This window comes from Marmota marmota, unplaced genomic scaffold (genome assembly GCF_001458135.2).
Source record: "Marmota marmota marmota unplaced genomic scaffold, marMar, whole genome shotgun sequence".
Taxonomy (NCBI): domain Eukaryota; kingdom Metazoa; phylum Chordata; class Mammalia; order Rodentia; family Sciuridae; genus Marmota; species Marmota marmota.
This window is the reverse complement of record NW_026000068.1, coordinates 7101628-7123409: the sequence shown is the minus strand read 5'-3', so window position 1 is coordinate 7123409 and position 21782 is coordinate 7101628. Positions and strand designations below refer to the sequence as shown.

At 40.6% G+C, this 21782-nt stretch overlaps 1 protein-coding gene across 6 annotated transcripts in view; it reads left to right on the top strand.

Annotated features, from left to right (window-relative positions):
- Sema5a (semaphorin 5A) overlaps positions 1-21782 on the top strand; it is a 447885-nt gene that overhangs the window by 266513 nt on the left and 159590 nt on the right. For all 6 annotated transcript variants that reach the window (XM_048813988.1, XM_048813984.1, XM_048813985.1 and 3 more), the window contains one exon: positions 15657-15719. In XM_048813988.1, the coding sequence (XP_048669945.1) occupies positions 15657-15719 (63 nt within the window). The remainder of the gene's footprint in view (positions 1-15656; positions 15720-21782) is intronic.

Sequence of the window (21782 nt, the reverse complement as noted above, 5' to 3'; positions counted from 1 at the left end):
CACTCTAGAGTGTCAATGCCAGGAGGAACACCTTGCTGTGTTCTCCTAATTATAGTGACCTTCATGAGATGCTGAAGCCACATGATGTTGGAGTGATCCATTCCTCATTCTGGACAAGGGTCTCTGGTTATCCCCAGTTATTCTCAGAATATGGCCAGTGCCTAGACATGGGCCCTGCATATTGAGCAGTCATACAAAATGCAGATATATGATTTTATGAGCTATTATGAGTGACTTCTTGTTTCTTGCCTTTGCTCCCAAAGAACAAAGCAAAACCAAAATAAACAAAATAGCTGAGCCACACTTGCATCAATGAATCACCTTGTTTCCATGCAAAGACAAATCGGAGATATTTTATCTTGACCTCCCATTCAGCTTCCTTTCTGAACAATGGAGTATTGCTGTATTGCCATCACTGTTGGATGGAGCACCTGACACTGACCTTGGAGATCAGACTCAAGATCTCATGTCCAGAGCAGGGGTGTCTCCATCAGCCCCCATTTCCGTTCGTGGTCCTGCATGTGCACGTCTGCTGTTCTGCTCAGCTACAAGTGCTTCTGCCTTATGCAGTCCTCTTGAACCTTGCTTCATGGCTGCAACCCCCAAAGCTTTAACTGCCTAGTTTCCTCTTATGAATTGTTCTACATCCTTCACGACTTCAGTCTTCTCCCTCTAATCTGCCTATCTGATTTTATTGGAATCCTGGTTCCTTCCAGAACTTTCTGACCTTGGATAGTTGTTTGTAGTCCCCTGTGCCATGGTTTCTCCTGATCCATACTGTGGTTAATGTCTTAATAGATGTGAACAATTGCAATACTTCATTGCTTGAAACCCTTCAATGTTAAAAATCCCATTTGAAAGCACATTGTGTCGGAGGCATCCTGAGCTGGCTTTTCTTTCTTTCCGGTTTGAACATACCTTATTGGCCACCATTCCACATGGGCCTCAGCCACTTGAGTTTCTTGCAGCTATCTGGCATGAGATGTTTTCCCACTTCTCCCAGCCCTCAAGAGTGTCGTCACCTGCCCCCAGCAAGCCTGTGCCCCTTTCCTCTTCAGGAAGAACGTCTGCCTCTACCCTGTGGCTGCTCAGACAGCTGCGGGGCTGAGTGTGTTTGTGGGCTTCCTGCCTTTTCTACCAATTTGTTCCTGCCCCTGAGCTCCTGCAGCAGCCTAGGCCTCTGTACCTCTGGTTCCACATCAGAGGTCTCACCAACCAAGACTCGAGGGTACTATAGATGTACTCGAGGGTACATCTACACTGGACATATATAGACTTCTTCTTATTTGTTGTTATTATTCCATATGTTATGATATAACAACAATTTACACAGCAATTACATTGTAGTAGCTTTTTATAAATAAACTACAAATCATTTAAAATACATGAGAAAACGTGTGTTGGTTACATGCAAATATTATATAGGGACTTGAACATCTGAGGATTTGGGTGTCTGTGGGGATCGTGGAACAAAATCTTGCTCAGATACCAAGGGATCAGTGTGTATATCTTTACTTTCTAGTTGGATTATTATTACTTTCCTGATGCCTTTACCAGGCTGGAGTTTCTAAAATGCAGAAAGCTTTAGAAAGGACTTGCAGTGTCCTAAATTCTGTGGTGTAATAGGTGCTCCGTAAATATTAGCTGAATACATTTGCAAAATAGTTAACACTGCCTGCTTTGTGGTGTTTTTGTGGCACTGAACCAACCAATTTACATAAAGTTGACATAAGTTTCTATTTATATTTCATATATTGTGAATACCTTAATATTAATTATAGATGAGCCACACAAATGTCCCTAATATCATTAAGAATGGTAAGGCACAAAGTACCTTTTCATCTTAGAACTATTATGCTTTAATAATGTTGTTTATACTGATGCAAAGGCAATATAGATGCTACTTACTAATGTGAAAAGTTTCTTTATCCTGGGACTCATGATCATTTAAAGAAAATGTAGATACTGGCACAGATGCCGAGGAAGAGTTCTTTGGGTAATGGCCAGGACCAGATGTCCAGAAAGGTTAAATTCTGAGGTTTTTTTTTTTAAACAGGTCATTTGGACTTGCTACGTCCTTGCTGATATAATCCCAATCCAAATCGGATAATTAAGCACTATGGGCTTTTCAAATCTGTTACATTGTATATTAGTATTAACACAAATATGATATATCATAATGACATTTGTCAAAACATCGTAGAAGGCAGATTAATCAACACAGTTACAGAAAAATATAAAGTCTTTGAATATGCAGAGAAAATGATAAACATACTGGGGCCAGAGACAGTTTCAAAACCAGCAATCATTTCTAACTTAAAAACCAATTAAATATTTTTAATTGCTGTTTGAATGTATGTGCATGTGGCTTCATTTTCACATCTACAATAACCCTAAGAGAATAATTAAGAGACCTAATTATCCATTGTCATAATTCATTAAATCCATTGTTCCTGGGTGAGAGTACATATAGAAGTATATGGAAGAAAGTTATCATGTTTGGAAAAATGAAGAAAAATATCATTTCTTAATTATTCAGCCTAATTAGACCTGTAGGTCTTAGGAAATGAGGCAAATGATGGTTAGCATTACTTATTTCAGAGCTATTAGATATCCTTTAGGGTATCCTAAAATACCGACTGTAAACTCAGCACTTGCCCATTGCCTTTGTGATAGCTTAGGGAGGCATGTTAGCACCCCTGAATTAGGATTTGATTTATCAGCACAGAGACGCTTTAGGGAGATGCTGATATGTTGGTTGTTGCATTGTGAGGGCAGCGAGGGTATCATGAGATTATTGGGGACCAGGAAGAGTGATGTTCTGGGAATAGCAGGTGAGGAAGAAGGAAGTCCAACCCACATAGGTGGAAGAAGCTAGGCCCTTGCTTCTCATCTTCAGTGACTCACCCCTTCCCAGGGTATTCCTGTGCTGTGCTGTGGGAGAAGGGTTTGGCCTGCATATCATGTGTGGGGACCCATCCTTCACAGGAAGAAAGGGATATGAATCTCAGAATCTCAAGGGTACTGAATCTCAAGGGATATGAATCAGAATTCCAAGGGTACTTCCTTAGCTCTGTCTGTCCTACCTTCCCCACAACTCAGGGGCTCATCATCTTGTAACTCTGTGGGACAGTTTTTATTCGTGCCATCTTATACAACACATAAACTCTGTTTGGGAATATAGCCCAGTTTGAATTTCCTGTACATCGTTTAAGAGTGTTCACCTAAATGTGATGTGTTATAAATGGCTCTTTGGCCCTTTGATATTATTTGGAATGAGTTTGGATAAGTAAACAAAATTACGGTGTGATAAAGCTATTTCAATTAAGTATACTTTTGCATTTTCAGAGCTTTGATATGGGAGAAAATCTAGCCAACATTTTCAAATGGAGACTATGTGTGGAATCAACATTGAAATCATAATAATGTCATCAAAATCTCAGTAAGGAAGATGAGAAGATCCATACACCTCTCTAGCCATTTTCTCAGCCCAGTTCTTTCCCAATTTTATTAGAAAGAGAAATTAATACATTTTACTTCTGGCAGGCTCATGCAGGTGGAAGAAGCCAGGCCCTTGCTTCTCAACCTTATCTTTCAATAGGACTCTGGTAGGCAGGGTTGAATGAGGAATCTGGAAGTTTTGGGAAGCCCATTGAAAGAGGTGGTAGCACATGGGTTAACAGACCCTGAAACCAGAATGGCCTGGCAGCCTGTGGCACATCTTTCTACCCGTGTGTGTAACATGGATGTGATACCAGCATAGGTGTCACCGGTTCCTAGGAAGGCAGGGTGACAGGCAGAAAGGCACCGGCCTCATTGCCAGCAGCACCTAGGCCCTTCTCCTCTCTGAGCAGGTGTGTGCTCCTCTGCACTCATCTCCCAGTGTATCTAGCCTGCAGCCCTCAGGGGATGTTTAATGGTTATACATTGATTTCTGGTTTCTCTTGTGGCTTTGCTTCTCCATGTACCAGTTATACTTGGAATTTTGTGTTCAGTCCAGCCTGAGGGATGGCTTTCTGCTCTGCACAGTTCTTCCCTGAGTCTGGTTCAACTCACAATTCTAATCTGAAGGTTGTTAGTGGTGAATCATATTCAACGTCAAAACCTGAGAAATCAGAGTCATGCCTTAAAACTATCACTGGACTTTTGCTATTGATGTTAGGAATTTTAATTGAGACAGCATCTAGCTGGAGTTCTAACAAGAATTCTGAATTTGGCTAAGCAAGAAATGATATTCCTTGCCTAGATTGGAGCATAATAAATATTTGCTTTTAATAACATGTTTCTTTTCAGATTTTTTTTACATATTTGAAAGGCTAAGAGAAATGTAAGATACAAATATAAAAATCTTAATTTGCTATTCTTTTATTATTTTCCACTTGTAAATTTCAACTCCTTTGCCTTTTCTAAACGCCCTAGAAATCAAGAGTTATAAGTTTCCCCTCATTTTTCATTTCTGTTGGTGTCATATTGTTTTTAATATCATCTCATTTTCTTGGCTCAAGACTTGGCATTCCAAGCAAATAAATCATAATGATATGACTTGAAAAAGAAGTTTCCTAAGGAACTGCTTTGAATTCCTGTGATGTTAGAGGTACCGTTCATATGATTAATATAGTTTTGCTTGTTTGGTTGTTTTTTCATTTGTTTTGAAAAGCTAGGATTTATGAACAATGAAACCAAAGTGTGTTTGATTCAAAAGTATTAATATTGTATGAATTTGGTGCTTTTTTTTTAAAATCAAGAATTTTGCTATTTTGGAAGTAGATTTACTGTTAAGTTTTCCTTCAAATGGAGTTATAAGGAACTTTTATTTTCCTGAGGATAGATAGACTCATGGAGGGGCAAAGAAGACAGCCCAGAGTTGTGTGTGGTGCTCAGATCAAACCAGCGAGAGCAGGGGTGGCATTAGTTTCACATCAGAGAGTAGACTGCCCTAAGCTGCCTCTCCACACAAGTCTCTGCCTTCTCAATAGATCGCACACTTCCTGCTACTAAGAAGCTGGTTGCCCATCACTTCCGTGGACCTGACAGTCCTGAGCTCTGACCAATTGCCCACCAATTGCTTGGAGCGGCTGATGTACCTCTTCCCTTGTGCTTACCTGTATTTCCAGGGTCCAAGTCTCAGGAGGTGATATCTTGGAGATGCCACGGATCAGTCTACCGCAGTGCCCCCACCCCCAGATCCACACAAGTTTGTATGGCTCGGCCACTCGAAGCCATAGTTCAAGCAACAAATTCACTTCAAAATCAAATTTCTTTCACAGGAAGTTGGGTGGAGATGTAGCCTTTGGCAATTAATTGCCAACCTTGGCTAATCAAATAACGTAACTGCTGAAAAGAGACCAAAGGAGGGAGTGAGTGATGTTCATTGCTATCTACTATAAAATCATCACAAATGGTTCGCAGTGCCCATGAAAATATCTTAGATATTATTGATATAAAAAAAATCACCAATTTTTGGGCTGGGGATGTGGCTCAAGCGGTAGCGTGCTCGCCTGGCATGCACGGGACAATGGGTTCGATCCTCAGCACCACATAAAAATAAAATAAAGATGTTGTGTCCACTGAAAACTAAAAAATAAATATTAAAAAATTCTCTCTCTCTCTTTTAAAAAAAGTCACCAATTCTTTATTTCACACTAGAACTATTTTTGATATTTTTAATTTTTTTTAAAAATAGAGTTCTTTCTCAACCAAGATTTTATTTATTGTAATTATAATATTTTAGGACTCCCTTTGGTATATAAACAAACAGATAATACTATAAAACAGATGTTTGAAAAAATAAGTGGCAAAATTACATAGTTTCTGTTCAATATTCAATTATTCATCTGACTCAATAAGTAGATATTTACAAAGTTGTGAGAGTGTTAAATATTATCTGGGGAATGAGTATATCAGTAATGTTCATTATGTTCTCATGTAAAATTGTGATCCTACTGTAAATAAGTTGTTTTGTGAACAGAAGCATATCATCCTTTTACACATTTTAAAGTAATAAGAGTGAAATATGACTGCCCAGATTTTCACTAGAAAACACATTCAATTGTGGATTTCTCTTAGGTAAAAGCAAAAATTTATGGAAATAATGCTCAGCTCATAAAAAGGGGCTTCCACATATCTTGAGATCTTGCAAATAGATCAATATATGCTCAAGCAGGAAGTAAAGTCATCTTTAGTGATAGGAAGCCAGCATTTATAACTTGAATAATAAATAAATTCTGAGTGGTTCAGTGAATAGGAAATAATTCCTCAGTAAACATCTGTGGCTCAGGATTTATGAGCACCCGGCAGACCCGGGGCCCACTTTCCAGCCCTGATCAGTGATGAATTTCTCAAGTATGAAGTGCTGTTTGTTTTCATAAACCTGCTTTCTGAGGGATCAAACAACAGAAATGATTTCTAGAAAAACTGAAAACAAAACCCATATATTTGCATCTATATTACCTATTAAATGAGAGTTCATGTAGGATGACTCCATCAGGATTTAGCCATAAATACAATAATAATAGGGCTCAAACCAGTGACCCTGATTTGACTGACTTTACATTTCAAGACAGAGAAATCTAACACACAAATTCACAAATGGGGGCTATTCCTCCTGAAAACATAAAAATCATTTATTAATATCAATGAGATATAATTCCAAGCCAAACCAACACAGACATGCAGGTTTCTGTGTCCTCATTTGTATTCATGCCGTGATGACTGGCATTGTTTTCTCCATCTATATTATGTTGCCTCAGAATAATAACCTCGGTCGTTCATATCAGTGGTTAGATGCAGTCGCTTTGGACCCCTTTAGCTATAGTCCCAGATGAAATCTCATCAGGTGGCTAGGAAATTCAATCTTGTATTAGGTCTGGATGATTTAGCTTACTTTTCCAATAGTGCTAGATGATGATTGCCAGTAGTCACCTGGTATAGGCAAGAAGGTGTTTGTCAAATCCACCCTGCAAATAGCACTGTGAAGACATTCCCAGGACAGGAGTCACTGTATCACTATAAAATGTGAATCCTAATAGACTGCTGCTTGTACTTTTTAAATTCTATGTTCTAAGCCCTCATGTCAATGTCCCATAAGGTCTTCAAATAGTCTTAATAAGTTCAGTTCTGTCTAATGTTATTCAGGACTTTCCATAATTAACTTACTCCTTTGGAGTTACTTTTTGCATGTGCAGAATAAGTTACTTCAGATGAAACTTCTGATTTTAATGTTTGTGATGTAGCTATTTAAATTTTAGCAAACATCTCAACTTCTGTTGAACATTGCAGATATTGTGATGTTGGATGACAATATCTATGTGATGTAGGATGTAACTGTGTGTTTAAAATAGAAAACGTAGTATGAGAAGTGATCCTTCTTCAACCAAGTGCTTTTAGGAAATGTTGATTTAAGCAAAATAGTCCTATTTTAATTCACTGTGATGTCACTAATTTTATCCCAGACTTGATTGACTTTGAATTGGGTTTCTCATTTACTAATAGTTTAGGAAATTCATGTATAAAAGTAGACATTCCTTTAGTAATTTTCCCCTCACTGAACTTAGCCTTACGAATTGGACAAGGTGCCATTTTTCAAGGCAATCCTTACATCAGTGCATGAGAACAACTTTTTTTGGAAACTCCGGAGTAAGAACATTTCTTTGAAACTGCAGGCAAACTTAGAAACTGCCACTGTTGCTAGCCCCAACTTCAAGCTTGACTTTGATTCCTAGCAATACTTTGCAAGTTTATCAGTTGTTTGATGCCTCTTTGTCTGATGAGCATAACTCTAGGCTTATCCCGGGGGGTGGACTGTCCTTCTTCACAGGACTCCTTCCCCATGCACTGCCTTCACAAAGCCATCCCAGTGGGCTTCACCTGTGCTCAGGAGGAGGGTCCTTGTACCTCATTTCCACCACTCTGTTTTTCTTTCCTTGTGTCTAGCACAAGCACTTCAAGTTACTCATCAGAGCCTTTTGGTTTCTTAAAACACTGACTTGTCAACTGTGGTTTCTGAAACCCTGGAATTCTAGAGGTGCTTTGGAGAGTTTGGACACTACAATGTTTTAGTTCTATTACATAAGAAATATTGACCTCGCTATATACCACCTCCCAAGTTTTAAGGCTCTGGAATTCCTCCATAAAGTAATTTTTACTGTGACATTACCGGGATCTCCTGGTCCTTTGTAAAGCGGAGAATTCTGTCATTTCAGATTATTCTCCCAAGGAACTGAGGTTGTGGCCATATTCATAACTCCTCGGTTTATATACATTTGCACTTTTTTCTAGTCGTAGAAGAAACACAAATAGTTGGAAACTGAGAGTGCTATGACTCAGTGGCCACTTGACCTCACAATTTCAAATGATTTCATGTTCAGTTTTGCACATACAACACAACTTTACTATGATGCCTCTTTTATCTGCTTTTATATAAGATTATGGTTGACAAGTTACCTAAAGAAAGTCATCTACTACTGCAAAGTATGGAAACCCCTGCTCTGGCCCTGCCCTTCTCCTCGCAGAGAAGGTACCTTCATGTTCCAGGCTCATGATCCTGGTGAACTGAAGTTTAGAAGAGAAATCATGGAGGGCCATTTGCCACAAAGTACAGCGGCTGGTGGGCTCACCCCGTCAGCTCAGGGGCTTTAAAGCCTCATGCACCCATTCTCCATGGGGTCCCTGGAGGGACACCCTGCAGCCACTTCTGAGACTGAGGGCACAGGGCACTCTGTATCCCTTTATCTGTCTAATAGTCATGCCTTGAGTGCTATTTAAGTGTGAGGCATGCTTTAGTGGTGTAGATGCAGAAGTGAACCAGCAGCCAAGCCCCGCCCACGGGCAGTCCACTTTCTTATGGGTAAAGAAGCAGCAGTTGCAGTTGTATGTATGTGGTTCCAGACACTCAACTAGGTACTGACATTAGCTAGGACACTCAAACAAAGGTGTGAAGGAGGTATGGACATTAGCTAGGTGGGCATGTGTGGGAGGGTATTCCAGGGAATAGGGCCAGCTGGTTCAAGGACCACACTGAGCAACAAAGTCACCTGGAAGAAAGTAGGGGAGGAGCAGAAGGAAACAAGTACCCAGGTATGACAGAGCAGTCCAGGTGGCTTTGGCTTTTAGTCAGCAGTTACTGCATTTCTTTACTGATTTCTTTGAAAAATTTTATAGTAATAGTTCTCATATAAAATGTTTATCTCATTAAATGAGATAAATATACAGAAAGCATTTCATACTCTGGCTTGCACACTACAAGTTCAATGGAGTATTATCATTATTTGTATTAGATTGGACAACTGATTGGTTCCAGAGCAGTAACCCTAATTTCTGCATTATTGTCAACCCAAAACTTTCATGTCCCATTATTTCTATTGAACTCTGGGGTCTTAGCCGAGCAGTAATGGGAACTTAACCCCTAATACGAAAATAGAATTCTACTGCTGTGTCAGGAACAGACTGCATTTCTCTCTTGGAGATGTTTAATTTCACAAAACCAACCCAAGATTCCTAGATCAAGAACCTGGCCACACGCCTGTTGACGGTAGAGTGGCGCTCGATGAATCATGTGCTGCTTAAAATCGATACGAGGGCTGTGAGTGGGTCCAGAGGCTTTGAAAATGAATACATTCCATGACAAGGGGGTCGATGGCTTTTGTGATTAATATTTACTGAATGGCAACAGCTCTGAACTTAGACTTGCACACATTTCTGTGCTTCAGGTGGATTTTTTTTGAATTATGGGAAGGAGAAACAAAGAAGCTAGGAGAATGGGGTAACCAGGGGAAGCTGATGTGAAGGTGTCAGGGACAGGGAAGGACAGACTCCTGCTGTGAGCCACACACAGCCTCTGGCTTGGCCAGCCACTGAAAACCTGCAGACTTTGGAAAGATATTTATTCAGTGCCTCAGCCAGAATCTGATGGTGATAGTGGCCCTCACACTTGAGTGGGGGTTCTGAACTGAGAGAGATGAGCAGGAAGCATTTAGCACTTGGCTAGCACATCACAAGTTTAATCAATTGTCATCATTATTTTGCATTAGATTTGGCAACTAATTTTTCCCAGAGCAGCGACCCTAACTTGTCCACTACTATTTATCTAAAGTTCTTAATTTTGTCACAATGTTTGTTCTGGGTTGAAGAGTATCCTTCCCAAATCTGTTCCTATCCAGGCTCTTAGAATGTGACCTTATTTGGAAACAGGGCCACTGCACATGTAATTAGTTAAGATGATGTCATTGCTGGACTATGATGGCCCTACTCCAGTGACCAGTGTCCTTATGAGAAGGACATTGGGACAGAGAGACCTGGAGAGGGCCCTGTGATGACGGAGGCAGAGCCGGGAGGAACCAGGGCTGACAGGAGCTGCTGTTTGTGGGAGAGAGGCCTAGACAGATTCTCCCTGTTTCCAGAGAGAGTGGCCTGATAGCACCTTGATTTCAGGCCTCCAGTCTCCAAAATTACAAGAATGATTTCCGGTCATTAAAGTCACTCAATTTATGATACTTTGTCTCATAGCCTTAGGAAGAGGATCCATTGTCCATGTCAATTAGTGAACAGAATGTCCATCTGACAGGTTGGCAGCCTCTCTGCAGCTATTCAGAGTAACTTTGACTTGATGTTATATGAAAAAAAATTCTTGGGTTTTATTAATATGGAGTTGGAAAATATTATAACACACTTTCGTGGGAATCTCTAAGGTTAAGATGTATTCCCTAATTTGGGATTGATAATGAGCATCAAAAAACCGGGGCTTAGATGATATAACCAAAGTCCTCTTCCTGCCTTCTGATTTAGAGGTTGCCAAGAGAGAAGAATTGGACTTGCCTTATTTGATTGAAGGGAAATGTAAGTGTACTGCATTAATATGGAAGATGAACACATGTGTTTAATGCACACTAAGAAGGAAAGGCAGAGGGGAATGTTGGGCAGTTACTTGAAAAGTGACTAAAGTATGTGCCACTTTGTGACTCTGACTGCACACAATGATTTTGAACTCAAGTTCAGTTGTTTTGTAAATGGCACGGCGGCCAGCCGAGGGAAGAGAGAAGATGACCCCACTCAGGGATAACCAGGTCCACATTGTATTCAAGTCACACAACAGTCACAGCTGCAAGTTCCGACTTGTCTTTTGTTCCAAACAAAGATATGGCCTTGCATTCCCTGGCAATTTGTTTATAATCATCACCACAATGTAACATTCTCCAGTGTGTCACAGAAAAACATGACATAAGAATATGAATGCAAACATATGAAAAAAAAAAAAAGCCCTCAGGTGGTTGTTAATTTTTGGCACTGTGTAATTACACTAGTTTTTTTAAATGTTATCTTTTGCCAGTATCTAATTAGCAGAGCCATCTGCTGAAAGAGCAGTGGCCCATCTGCCTTGAATGTTGTTCTCTTCATTTTTATGAAAAGTATCTGCCATTGCTAGTCCCTGTCTAATTAACTTCTCTTGCTGTGGAATGTAATAATGCATAGCTTTGTTTATATATTTCTGAGAACTGTGGATTTATATGTATGTTACACATACATCAAAAGAACCAATCTTTTTTTCTTTCCAACATCTGATTTTATCCTGAGATCACAGATCCATTTATCACAACTGGAGCAAGTCTGCATGTGGAACAGTGAAGTGTGTTGTACCATGAAACAGCAGGCACTACCTTACTCCCCCAGGTCTTCTGCAGATATAAAAGGGTTTTCTGTAAGCATACCCTGTAGCACTGTCGCTTCCTAAGAGTTGAGGATGCGGTAAGCTCAGTGTACAACTGGATCTGAGAGAACCAGCATGTGGCTTCCCTAACAAGGCAAATGAACACTGTTGCCTTCTTATATCCAATACTGTGCTGTCTAGGCCTAGGAAATCTGCTTACATTTTACTGTAAATTCATATCTGATGTGTGCAATTGTGATCAATATGTCTGCTTTTCCTTCCATCAATCACTATATAGCAGAGTACCTTATGTCTGATATCTGATAGATATTTAATGACTTTGTTAGATGGAAGAGAGGTATATAAGAATAAAGCAAAACTTTTATGAATTGATAGCAGACATGTTTTTTTTAAACGTATTCACAGAAAACAATTGAGCCCAAAGGAAATATTTGTATCTTTTAAACACAGATGTTTCAAGCTCTTTGCCCACCGTAGATAGTCTTTGAGTCCTCAAGTAACCACAGTATTTTGGCTAGGTCTGCTCCAAGGAAACATACAATGAACACTAAATGTTGAATAGGAGAAAGAATTAATATTCTTGTCTCTCCTGGGCTAACATGCAATAAGTAAGGATAAAAGATGACAAAACTTAAAACTCTTAAAAAGATAAGTCTCAGGAGAAAAGGTCCATGAGAGTTGCACTGAAATTTGAAATGTAGGATGCCTTCACACTTGTTTGGTTGTCATAAAGGTAGGTTTGGGTGGAAAGTGTTGGAAATGAATCTGAAGACAAGCAGTAAGACAGCTTCACAAACCAGTAGTGGATTTTGTTCCAAAATAATGATATGTGGATGGGTTTAGGGAAACTTTCATTGTTGTGATCAAAACACCTCGAGAACAGCTTGGTGAAAGAAAAGGTTATTTTGGGCTCATGTTTTCTAAAAAAACAGTGGGTGGTAACTGGCTTCACCATTTTGGACCCAAGGAGAGGCCAAGCATCATGGTCAAGGAAAACAGCTCACTCATGGCATCCAGGAAGCAGAGAGGGAAAGGGGAAGGCACCACAAGAAACCTGCAGCCTTCAGGGCACCCCAGGGACCCCCCTCCTCCAGCCTTCAGTGACCATGCGGTTAGTCCATTCACACCAGGATATAGACTGATGAGGTTACAGCTCTCACAATCCAGTCACTTCACCTCTGAACATTTCTGCACGGACACAGAAGCTTTGGGGGACACCTCAGATTCAAACCACAACAATTGGATAACAAAAGTCTACATTGAGAATAGAAAGAGAGGGTTTGATTAAAAGGGACTCAATTGATTAGGATGGATCTAGCAGAATAGAAGATTCCTGACCAGGTTTAAAAGGAAACTAAGTTCAAATGGAGGAGTGGATAACTTGGGGAAATGAGATCTGAGATAAGAAAGTGCCATTGATATCTGTGTTGGTGTCCTATGGACTATTTCTTCCTTCCATAATGCCAAGTGATCCAATGGGCAAAGTCCAGTTTACTGAGTGATAAGAAAGACACTATGGGATTAATCTAGAACTCAATTCTCCTGTAATCTGGAAAAGTCCCTTTTGCTCACTGCATTCTTTTTATAGTTCTGTGATACCAAATGGTATGTGTTTATCCCTCCTATTTTCTGCAATAAAGTCCTATCTTTAATATGAAACTTGTCTAGATTCCGTCTTCTGTCTGAGGTGAATCCACAGAAAACCTATATCTTTAATGAATTCTGGATTTGAATATTATTTGCATGCTAATGACCCTGTAATAAAAATGCCTTTGGAAATTCATTTTTCTACTTTTAAAAATTGTCTTCAGAAAAATCTATAATACTTGTCTTATTTTCTGTTGGTCTGATAAACTTGTGTGAGCAGTGGTTATTTTCAGTAGACTGGGTAAAGTAGTGAAATGTTTATGAAAACTCCCACATTCTTTTTTCAATTACTTTCCCTTTTCCAGTCCTTAGCCAATATTTATCTTGAAAATGAGAAGGCTGCCCGAGCACCAGGTGGACTTGAGAAGCTGTTTGTTCTCCACGTTGGCAACAGGGTCTGAATGGTTTTGATGGCCCGTGACAAACACTATTCCCCCTTAATCTTGGGAGGAACCCACTTTGTCATAGTTCTTGCGTTTGCGGAAGAGGCCACTAATAGCCAGCAAAACCAGGGGACCAAGGAGAGCCACTATGGATTCCTTTTTAGCTGAAATATTCCTAGTAATTATAGAACACTGGTTCCTTGCTGACTTACAGCACAGTGTCCTCGGATGACATAAAATGACAGTTGTGAGGAGTTCAACGGTGCTAAAAGAGTATGTCACATCCTGTTTTCAGCTTAAGTAAACACAAGACACACATATCTTTATTTACATAAAAACAATAGAGCGAGCTTTAAAAAGAGATCTCAGGGAGGCACAGGCTCCTTTTCCCCTTTGCCTCCTCTTCACTTCCCGGGATCTGTAGACACACCCCTGGATCTTGTGCCCTGCCTCTCCTTCAGAGTGTCATCACTTTTGTGAGAAGCACTGGCCATTCTGGATGGAGCTGTCTTCAGCTGCATCAGAGGCTGATTAGCTGATACTTCACAAGTGTGACCCTTCATCAGCACAGGAAAATATCACAGAAAGGATCAGGAATTCTCTTATCTGATGTTGACAGGGACAGAAGTCCCCAAAGTCTGCACCAGGGAGAACAGTGACAGTGTTGTTTCTGTTCAAGACTCTCTCGTGGTTCTCTCTGGAATCTTTTCTTATGTACTATGTTTGCCAAGTTAGATAAGTTAGACAAGATGCAGTGCGTTATGACTTAATCTCTGTTATGTAATGTTCTTTGGAGCACGGAGGATATTAGATAAGTTGTCAGCTTGACTTTATTATTCTCCCAAGCATAGGAGAATTAGAAAAAAAATCACTAGCAATAAGGGTAAAGTCAGTATTTTCCTTCATATCATTTGATATTAGTTTTTATTTGGTTTAGTTTAGTTTATTATTTAACATTAGTCTAAATTAACAAAATATTCTCTCACTTAGCCATTTTCCGGATAATGACTTCACTGGTATACATCTCAGTTTCTTCAGTGATCCAATCCAAATAATAACCCAGAAAATAATAATAGAAGTTGAGGAATTGGAGAAAATATTTTCACCCTATAAAAATCTACACGCTGTTCAGTAATAGAAAAATAAGACAACTCAGATGCTCCAACTTGTTCAAAATGATTCACAATCTCAGTGTATCAATGTGTACAGGCATAATTTCTTCCTATGGAGCAAGAGCTTTCTGCTACTTTCACTCATCACATATTCTGTTTGTGATTTCATGTGTGAAGATGTACATCTCAAATTGATCAGCATGGATTAGATTTGGAGTCAGAGAAAAACATTGAAATGTCTTGGCTCTCAATATTTAGTCAAAGCTAATAACAACATGAAAATTGCTGGTATTAGAGGGTAGCAGTAGATGGATGGGCTCTTTGCATGAGCTAGGTATTGACTGTCATGTGTGTGTGTGTGTGTGTGTGTGTATATATATATATATATATATATATATATATATATATGGACATGCAAAGCTTCCCTCACTCGTCATCTAGGAATATGGAAGAGGGACTTTCTCTTACAAAGAATTCTTCAGGTCTAAGTGAGCATTTAGGGCCTTGTGTTTCTGGGTCCCTCCTTTCAGTCTCCATTGGGTGTGTCATGTGGTTTTATTGTCCTGATTTCCCTTCAATCAGCTCGTTAATTTGTCTCTAACAGGGACTAGATCCAAAACTCCCATTACCACCTTTAGAAAGCAAATTCTTGCTCATGAGTCCTTTCAAGGCTTAGATTTGGATCCCAAATGTCAGCCCATGGCTGGATTTCATGCATTGTGCTTTATCCTATCCAGGTGTCGATGTGGGGTGCACCTGCATGTTCTAACCGGGTTATCAAAGCCTTCTTTAATGTCCCCCTTTTGTCAATCAAAGCCATAACATTTGCTGTTGCTTTGATGTTTTCTACAGGCCGTGGAGTGGGGGTGTGACGAGGCCACCAGGAAAGCCTGTTATAGCAAGGGCAAATCCAAGGTAAGGAGGGCGTGGGACCAAGGTCATTGCCTGCCTCCAACGACTCTGTATAGCATTGTGACTGACCACATGGTGCCCAGTAATGTGAAAAGAGCAAGATTCACTATATGCACACAGAATATGCTCTTATTTTTTACATTCAATGACAATTGATCCCAACACCAATCATTTTCACAAAGGACAGAATAGAAGGTCGGATCTGATTTGCACTGTCAGTCATACACTCAGATCTGAACTTGACTGAAGGCTGAGTGACTTTGTAAACTTGTCCCCCATCATCTGGAGAAACTCCCCTCCAGCAGGTGTGCAGGCTGGCTCTGCCTCACCCTATAGTGGTCTCACTTGCTGGGTAACCAGTGTCTCCAAGCCTCACCTGCTTCTCTGCCCTTGAACTAAATGGTTTTGAGAATCAAATGCTGAGTCTGGGCTCAGTCAACTTAGCCATCAGGTTTCCCAGAAGGGAACTGAAAAAACTAGGAACTAAGGAGAGGAGCTGGAAGAAACTGCAGTCTCGACCAAGGAAACCCTCAGAGACAAAGAAAACAGAAAGGAAAAATTGATGATATTTACCAAGAGATATATATCTCCAGAAAATGTATCTGAGATAAACATCAGAAATGAAGGGGGGAAAAAGTAGTTAGCTCCAAGGAGGAATCAAAACATGGCATCTTAAAATATCTCCCAAATAAATAAGTGGGTAATAAAAAAATCAAAAGCACATCAGAGAAATCTATAACCTTCTCAATGAGTTTTATAAATTATGCATAAAATGTTTAAAAGGGTGCTTTTGAAATGGTTCTTTTCCTGCCTGTGATGTTGCATTGTCACGTTATAGATTCATCACACTCTCTGATCCTCACCTTACCTGTCAGGGCTCAAGGAGCAGCCCAGGTCCTTTCAGCAGGGCCACCTGGCCTAAGCCGTGAGCTGAAGGAGGCACCGTCTCAAGGGCTCAGGATGGGAAATGACTTTCTTTCTTCAGGGTAACAGGATTCGCTGATAGGATTTCTGGCCTTTGCGTCCCTTGAGTATTAAAGAAAAGCACCAGATAACGTAGCCAGGGGCTTGACCACGTTGTTTGTGAGACCTAATCTTAGAAAAATCTGGGAGGCTTCCTTTTCCTAGTATGTTATTTCATTGGGGAGGAAAATTACTTTTGCTGAATCAACTTGGCCCCCCTTTCACCTTAAGCTGTGGTCAATAGATGAGTGATGGTTAAAAATTGCTGGGCATGGTGGTGCACACCTGTGATCCCAGTCGCTTGGGAGGCAGGGGGATTGCAAGTTGAGAGCCAGCCTCAGAAACTTAGGGAGACCTTAAATAACTTATTAAGACCCTGTCTCTAAGTAAAATGGAAAAAAAGGTGGGGATGTTGCTCAGTGGTTAAGCACACCTGGTCTCAATCCCCAGTAACAAAAAAAAAAAAAAAAGAAAAAGAAAGAAAGAAAAGAAAAGAAGCAAGTAAGATCCATGGGATAGGAAAAAGCACTCTCAGCTTCACTGAAGGGACCAGATGTTCCCACACCTCACTGAGCTTTTCTGATACGGAGAAACAAATTGAGGAAAACACATGATGTCAAATGAAGCCATACCTTTATGCTTCATGTTTTTGGATTTGTGGGTTAAGTATAATGGCAAGTCTTATTAATTATAAATTGATCCAAACTCTGTGGGTTGAATTTGTTAAGACTAATGTGTTAAAATAAATGAAGATGAATTTTAAGTCCCATATGCTTTGAGAAAGATAAATCACGTTTTCTTTCAGGTTGCATTCAGTACATTGATAAATTCACCCAGAGTTTTAAATACCCTCTGCTCCTCTGAAATAACATTCGGTTTGCACAGCAGGACTGTGTGCAGTGGGAGTTCACGGGTACAACATGAGGTAGTGGCTTTGTGGAGGTTTGGGGCCACTGCAGCCTGGCCCATGGGGAATGAGGGCAGAGGGTCCTCCATCTCCTGTGCAAGTCCCCTTCATATCTGTCTTGCTTTCTTAAAATGGTCATTGACATGATTGCCATCTACAGAATGACCCAGGCACAACTCCAGGGACACAGGAAGGAGAGGAGCAAGCTGGTCCCTAGGGACAGGAGAAACCACGCCAGGCACTGGGACCAACTCGGATAATGTTTTCACAGCTTGATGGAAATGTAATGTCTCTTTGGAGAAGTGGAATTCAGGCTTTTCTTAGTGATCATGAGTTTAGAAGGAGAATTCAACTGTTTTATGTTTGTGCTTATACTAGAGTATTCTGAGAACTTAAACAGAATTACAATGTTTCTCTTCTCCCTGAAATAAAAAGAACAATGCAAAATGTGACATCTTAAAAATGAGAAAAATGCCAGTCATTTGAACTGAACTCATTTTTTTTTCCTACCACCCCCTCCCCCCAAAGCAGCCTGTGCTGCTCGCATAACACATCTTACTGCCAAGTGGTAAGAATGCAGTGTGTGGAAGGAGGTAGTGGGGTGGCAGGGATGTGCTGCCCCGTGCCCACTTGCTCTTCTGATGAGAGCATTCCTCCATAAGCTGCAGAGGACAACTTGTTTCTTATTTTTCTGGTGTTCCTGGGGCTAGGAACACACATCATTTCACGGGTAGTGCATGAAATTTACAATTTAGAGAATCCGGTCAAGAGAAGTTATCCATAGCTTTTAATTTGGGCAGGACTAAGCCAGAAGGTGGTACTGAGATGCTTAGTTCTTTGCAAGGTTCCACTTCTGATTCCCTTAGAATATGTTCTGCTCGCTGTAGCTGCAATGGCTTAACCATAAAGCAGAAAAGAATCTGTCTTTACGGATTCAAGACATATTATAATGAAATCTGCTGCATTTAGTTCTTTCTGAAGTAGCATTATAGAAATCACATTCTAGAACTATCTAAATGTATTTCACATAAATGTTAGTTTAAAGACAAATAGTCAGCTGTATCATCGAACAACAGCTCCTTGTCTGTGCGGGGTTCTTGTGTCTGGATGGGGGCTCCTCCCACCCTGACATTTAGGAACTTGACAAAGAAAACACAACTGACCATTGAGGGACTGAAAGAGCTGCTTTATGCTGATGTTACACTTTGTAGTTCTCAAAGGGCTCTTATTTATGATCCCATCTCTGGATTTTTGACACTAAGTCCCTAGGATTGTTTTGCTAGTTAGTGGGAGCATTTTGATTAAAATCCAGGGCTCTCTGAATTGTTCTTCCTGCTGTATCCCTTGGTCTTACTTCTTGAGTTGCCAAAGCATCTGATAAAGAGGTAAACTCCTAGGGATGAGGAGAGGAAAGGCATGATACCCCCTGCCTAACAACTTGGTGGTTGACATTTTCATCCGAAGCCTAAATATTTATGAAAGCTGTAATCAGTGTGTGTGACACACTATAGAACCACCTCTGTTCTTTTTAATCATTTTGAAAATAGAGTGTGTTTTAGGTAAAATACTAACATCATGTTAAGATGATGCAAACCAATTTTTTTTATTTTGTTATCAAGGTATTTAAGTATCCTACAGAGTCAGTGCAGTTGAGAATATACACAGTATATTTTAATATATTAAGCCACTATACATCATGTAACATATAATATACAATTATACACAGGTGTGTGCTTATTTATTCCTCTTTCTCTTTATATGTACAGTCACAGACTCCTCATTCTTGGGTTCCACCAACCAGGATCATGTGCTGTGGAGTGAGGACCACAATGGTCCCATCTGTACTGAATATGCACAGATTTTTTTTTCTTTTATTACTTCCTAAACAATACAGCAACTATTTACATATCATTTGCATTGTATTGGGTGTTATAACTCATCTAGAGATAATTCAAACTCCCAATTCAAATTGGGAGGATGTACAGAGTTCATACAGAAATTCTACCTCTTTTTTATGAGGGACTTGAGATCTTGTTATCTTTAGGGTTCCTGGAACCAATCCCCATGTATACCTAGGAGTACTATATATTGCATCTATAACATGTATGTACATATATGCATGTTTCAATACACACATCTGATTGGACACTGTGTGTTTCTTTCTTTTTTTTTTTTTTTGAGTCATCTGGTAATCATGACTTTGGTCAGTGTATATTCCCCTTTTCAAAGGTTCCTGCTATTACTATAAATGTCTGCTCTTTAGCACTCTGGGTGCTCACAGAGGTAATGCATCAAGAGAAAGCCAGTACTTTCACCAGGAATGCCCCAGTTGGCCTCAGGCCAGAAGGCTTCCAACCCAACCCCTCCTCCCTGGAATCCATAGGTTGTGATGAGCTGGGTGCTTCTCAGGTGACACTAAGGGGTCTGCTCTTTTTGCAGGTCTTCTGTTTACACAGATAGGTAGGTTTTTTTGTTTGTTTTTAAAGCAGAACAGACCTGTTGAGGGGCAAAAAAACCCCACAGCCATTGTGTCTGTAAAACACAACCATTTCACTCATTAAGAAATTAGCTCTAAAATGTGTTTTCTCTACAGGGTCTGGGTGTAGGACCCATGTCCTTGAAACCAAGTGGGCATTACCCATCCCTCTGGAAAGCCCCTTCTGAGTCAGTGACCTTGCATTTGGGCTATCTAGTCTCATAGACTCCCTTGCTGGGAGTCAAGGACAGGTGGATCACACAAGGGTCCCTTTAATATTCAAGTGTTATTATCCAAATGTCCATTGGCAGCGCTCAGTGTCAACCAGAAGCCATGTAGCAGCAGGCTGCTGTGGCCGGGGAGATGTGCACTAGCACATGCTGGAGAAGTAGAATTCATTAAATCCTCTTAACCCATTTTTAAGGTAGAGAAACTGAATAAACCAAAGAATTCTTAGATGAGAAAAGGAAAAGCATAGGTATTTAACTATGCTGATTTATAAGAGAAACCTTTAAAAGAATCCTCAGGGACTTCTGCACAGACGGTGCCTGTAGTTGAAAGTGGTGATTCCAAACACTGCTCTAAGCAAGTTCCCATAGCCCAAGAGAAGGCCGAGTGGGGAGCAGGGATTAACAGAGAGATTTGCTGGTACATCTTCCACCGGATTATTTGTGTCTTAGAACCGCCTGCAGGAATAGGCTCGGTCTTGCAAAGCCTGCACTCTATGCCATTTCCTCTCCTTCCTAAATGTAACTGTGCTCAGAAGCTGAGTACCTCAACTTTCTTCCTTTTCTGTTTTTGCATTTTCCTCCTTGTACTTGCCCCCATCTCTCTTTATAAGAAATTATTGCTTTAAGTGTGTGTATTTGTTTAGATTTCAGGTGAGACAGTTAGTGAGTTTTCAGAAGGTGAGCACAGGGAGAACCTGAGCCTATCTGAGCCTCATGTCTTGATGACACAGCAGAGGTGCAGCCTCCACTGGCCTTCACAGGTTGCTCCTCAGGGACCTGAGTGAGCACACCTTGACCTGGACTCTTCCTCCTGCACTCTGCCTTTGGAGCTCACTGTGACCAGGCCCATTAGAACATTGCCCCAGGACCCTCAGCAGGTTCCACATCGTCGTAGGTGTCTCCAGGTTCCACAAGGCTGGGTCTGTCCTCCATCCCCTTAGAAAGATTCTCACTGGCCACCTTGTCTGGCTGCCCTGATCCCTGACATTGACCTCCTCCTTCCCTCCCTGCCTGCAGCAAAGAGGAGCCCATTAGAGGGAGCAGCCCAGTGCATTCTTCTATCCTCTGCTCTCCTGCAACAGTTCTGCATCCTTCTCATCCCCTGTGTCCTCTGGGATTTTAGACTGCCCCTTTTGTCCAACCGGCCTCTCTGGCACACATGCTGCTGCATCCTGATTATCACACGACTGACCTACTTTCCAGTTCTTCGTCAGGCTTCTCATGGGCCATCAGGAATGTTGCAACCTACAATCTCATTTGCTCTTTGTTTTTATTGAATGAGATTGAGATAAGCAACCCCCCCCTCATTTTATATCTGGATTGTTCCCCTTTCCAAAATCAACTAGAGGCCCTTACTTTTTCCACCGGGCCTGTAGAACTCTGCTGCAAGACCGTATCTTTTCAGTCTGCATGACCTTCTTGGAATAATTCATCTGTGACTGTGTTGTCCCTGCTTATCTGACTGCTCCTGGTACATTTGTACCCAACGG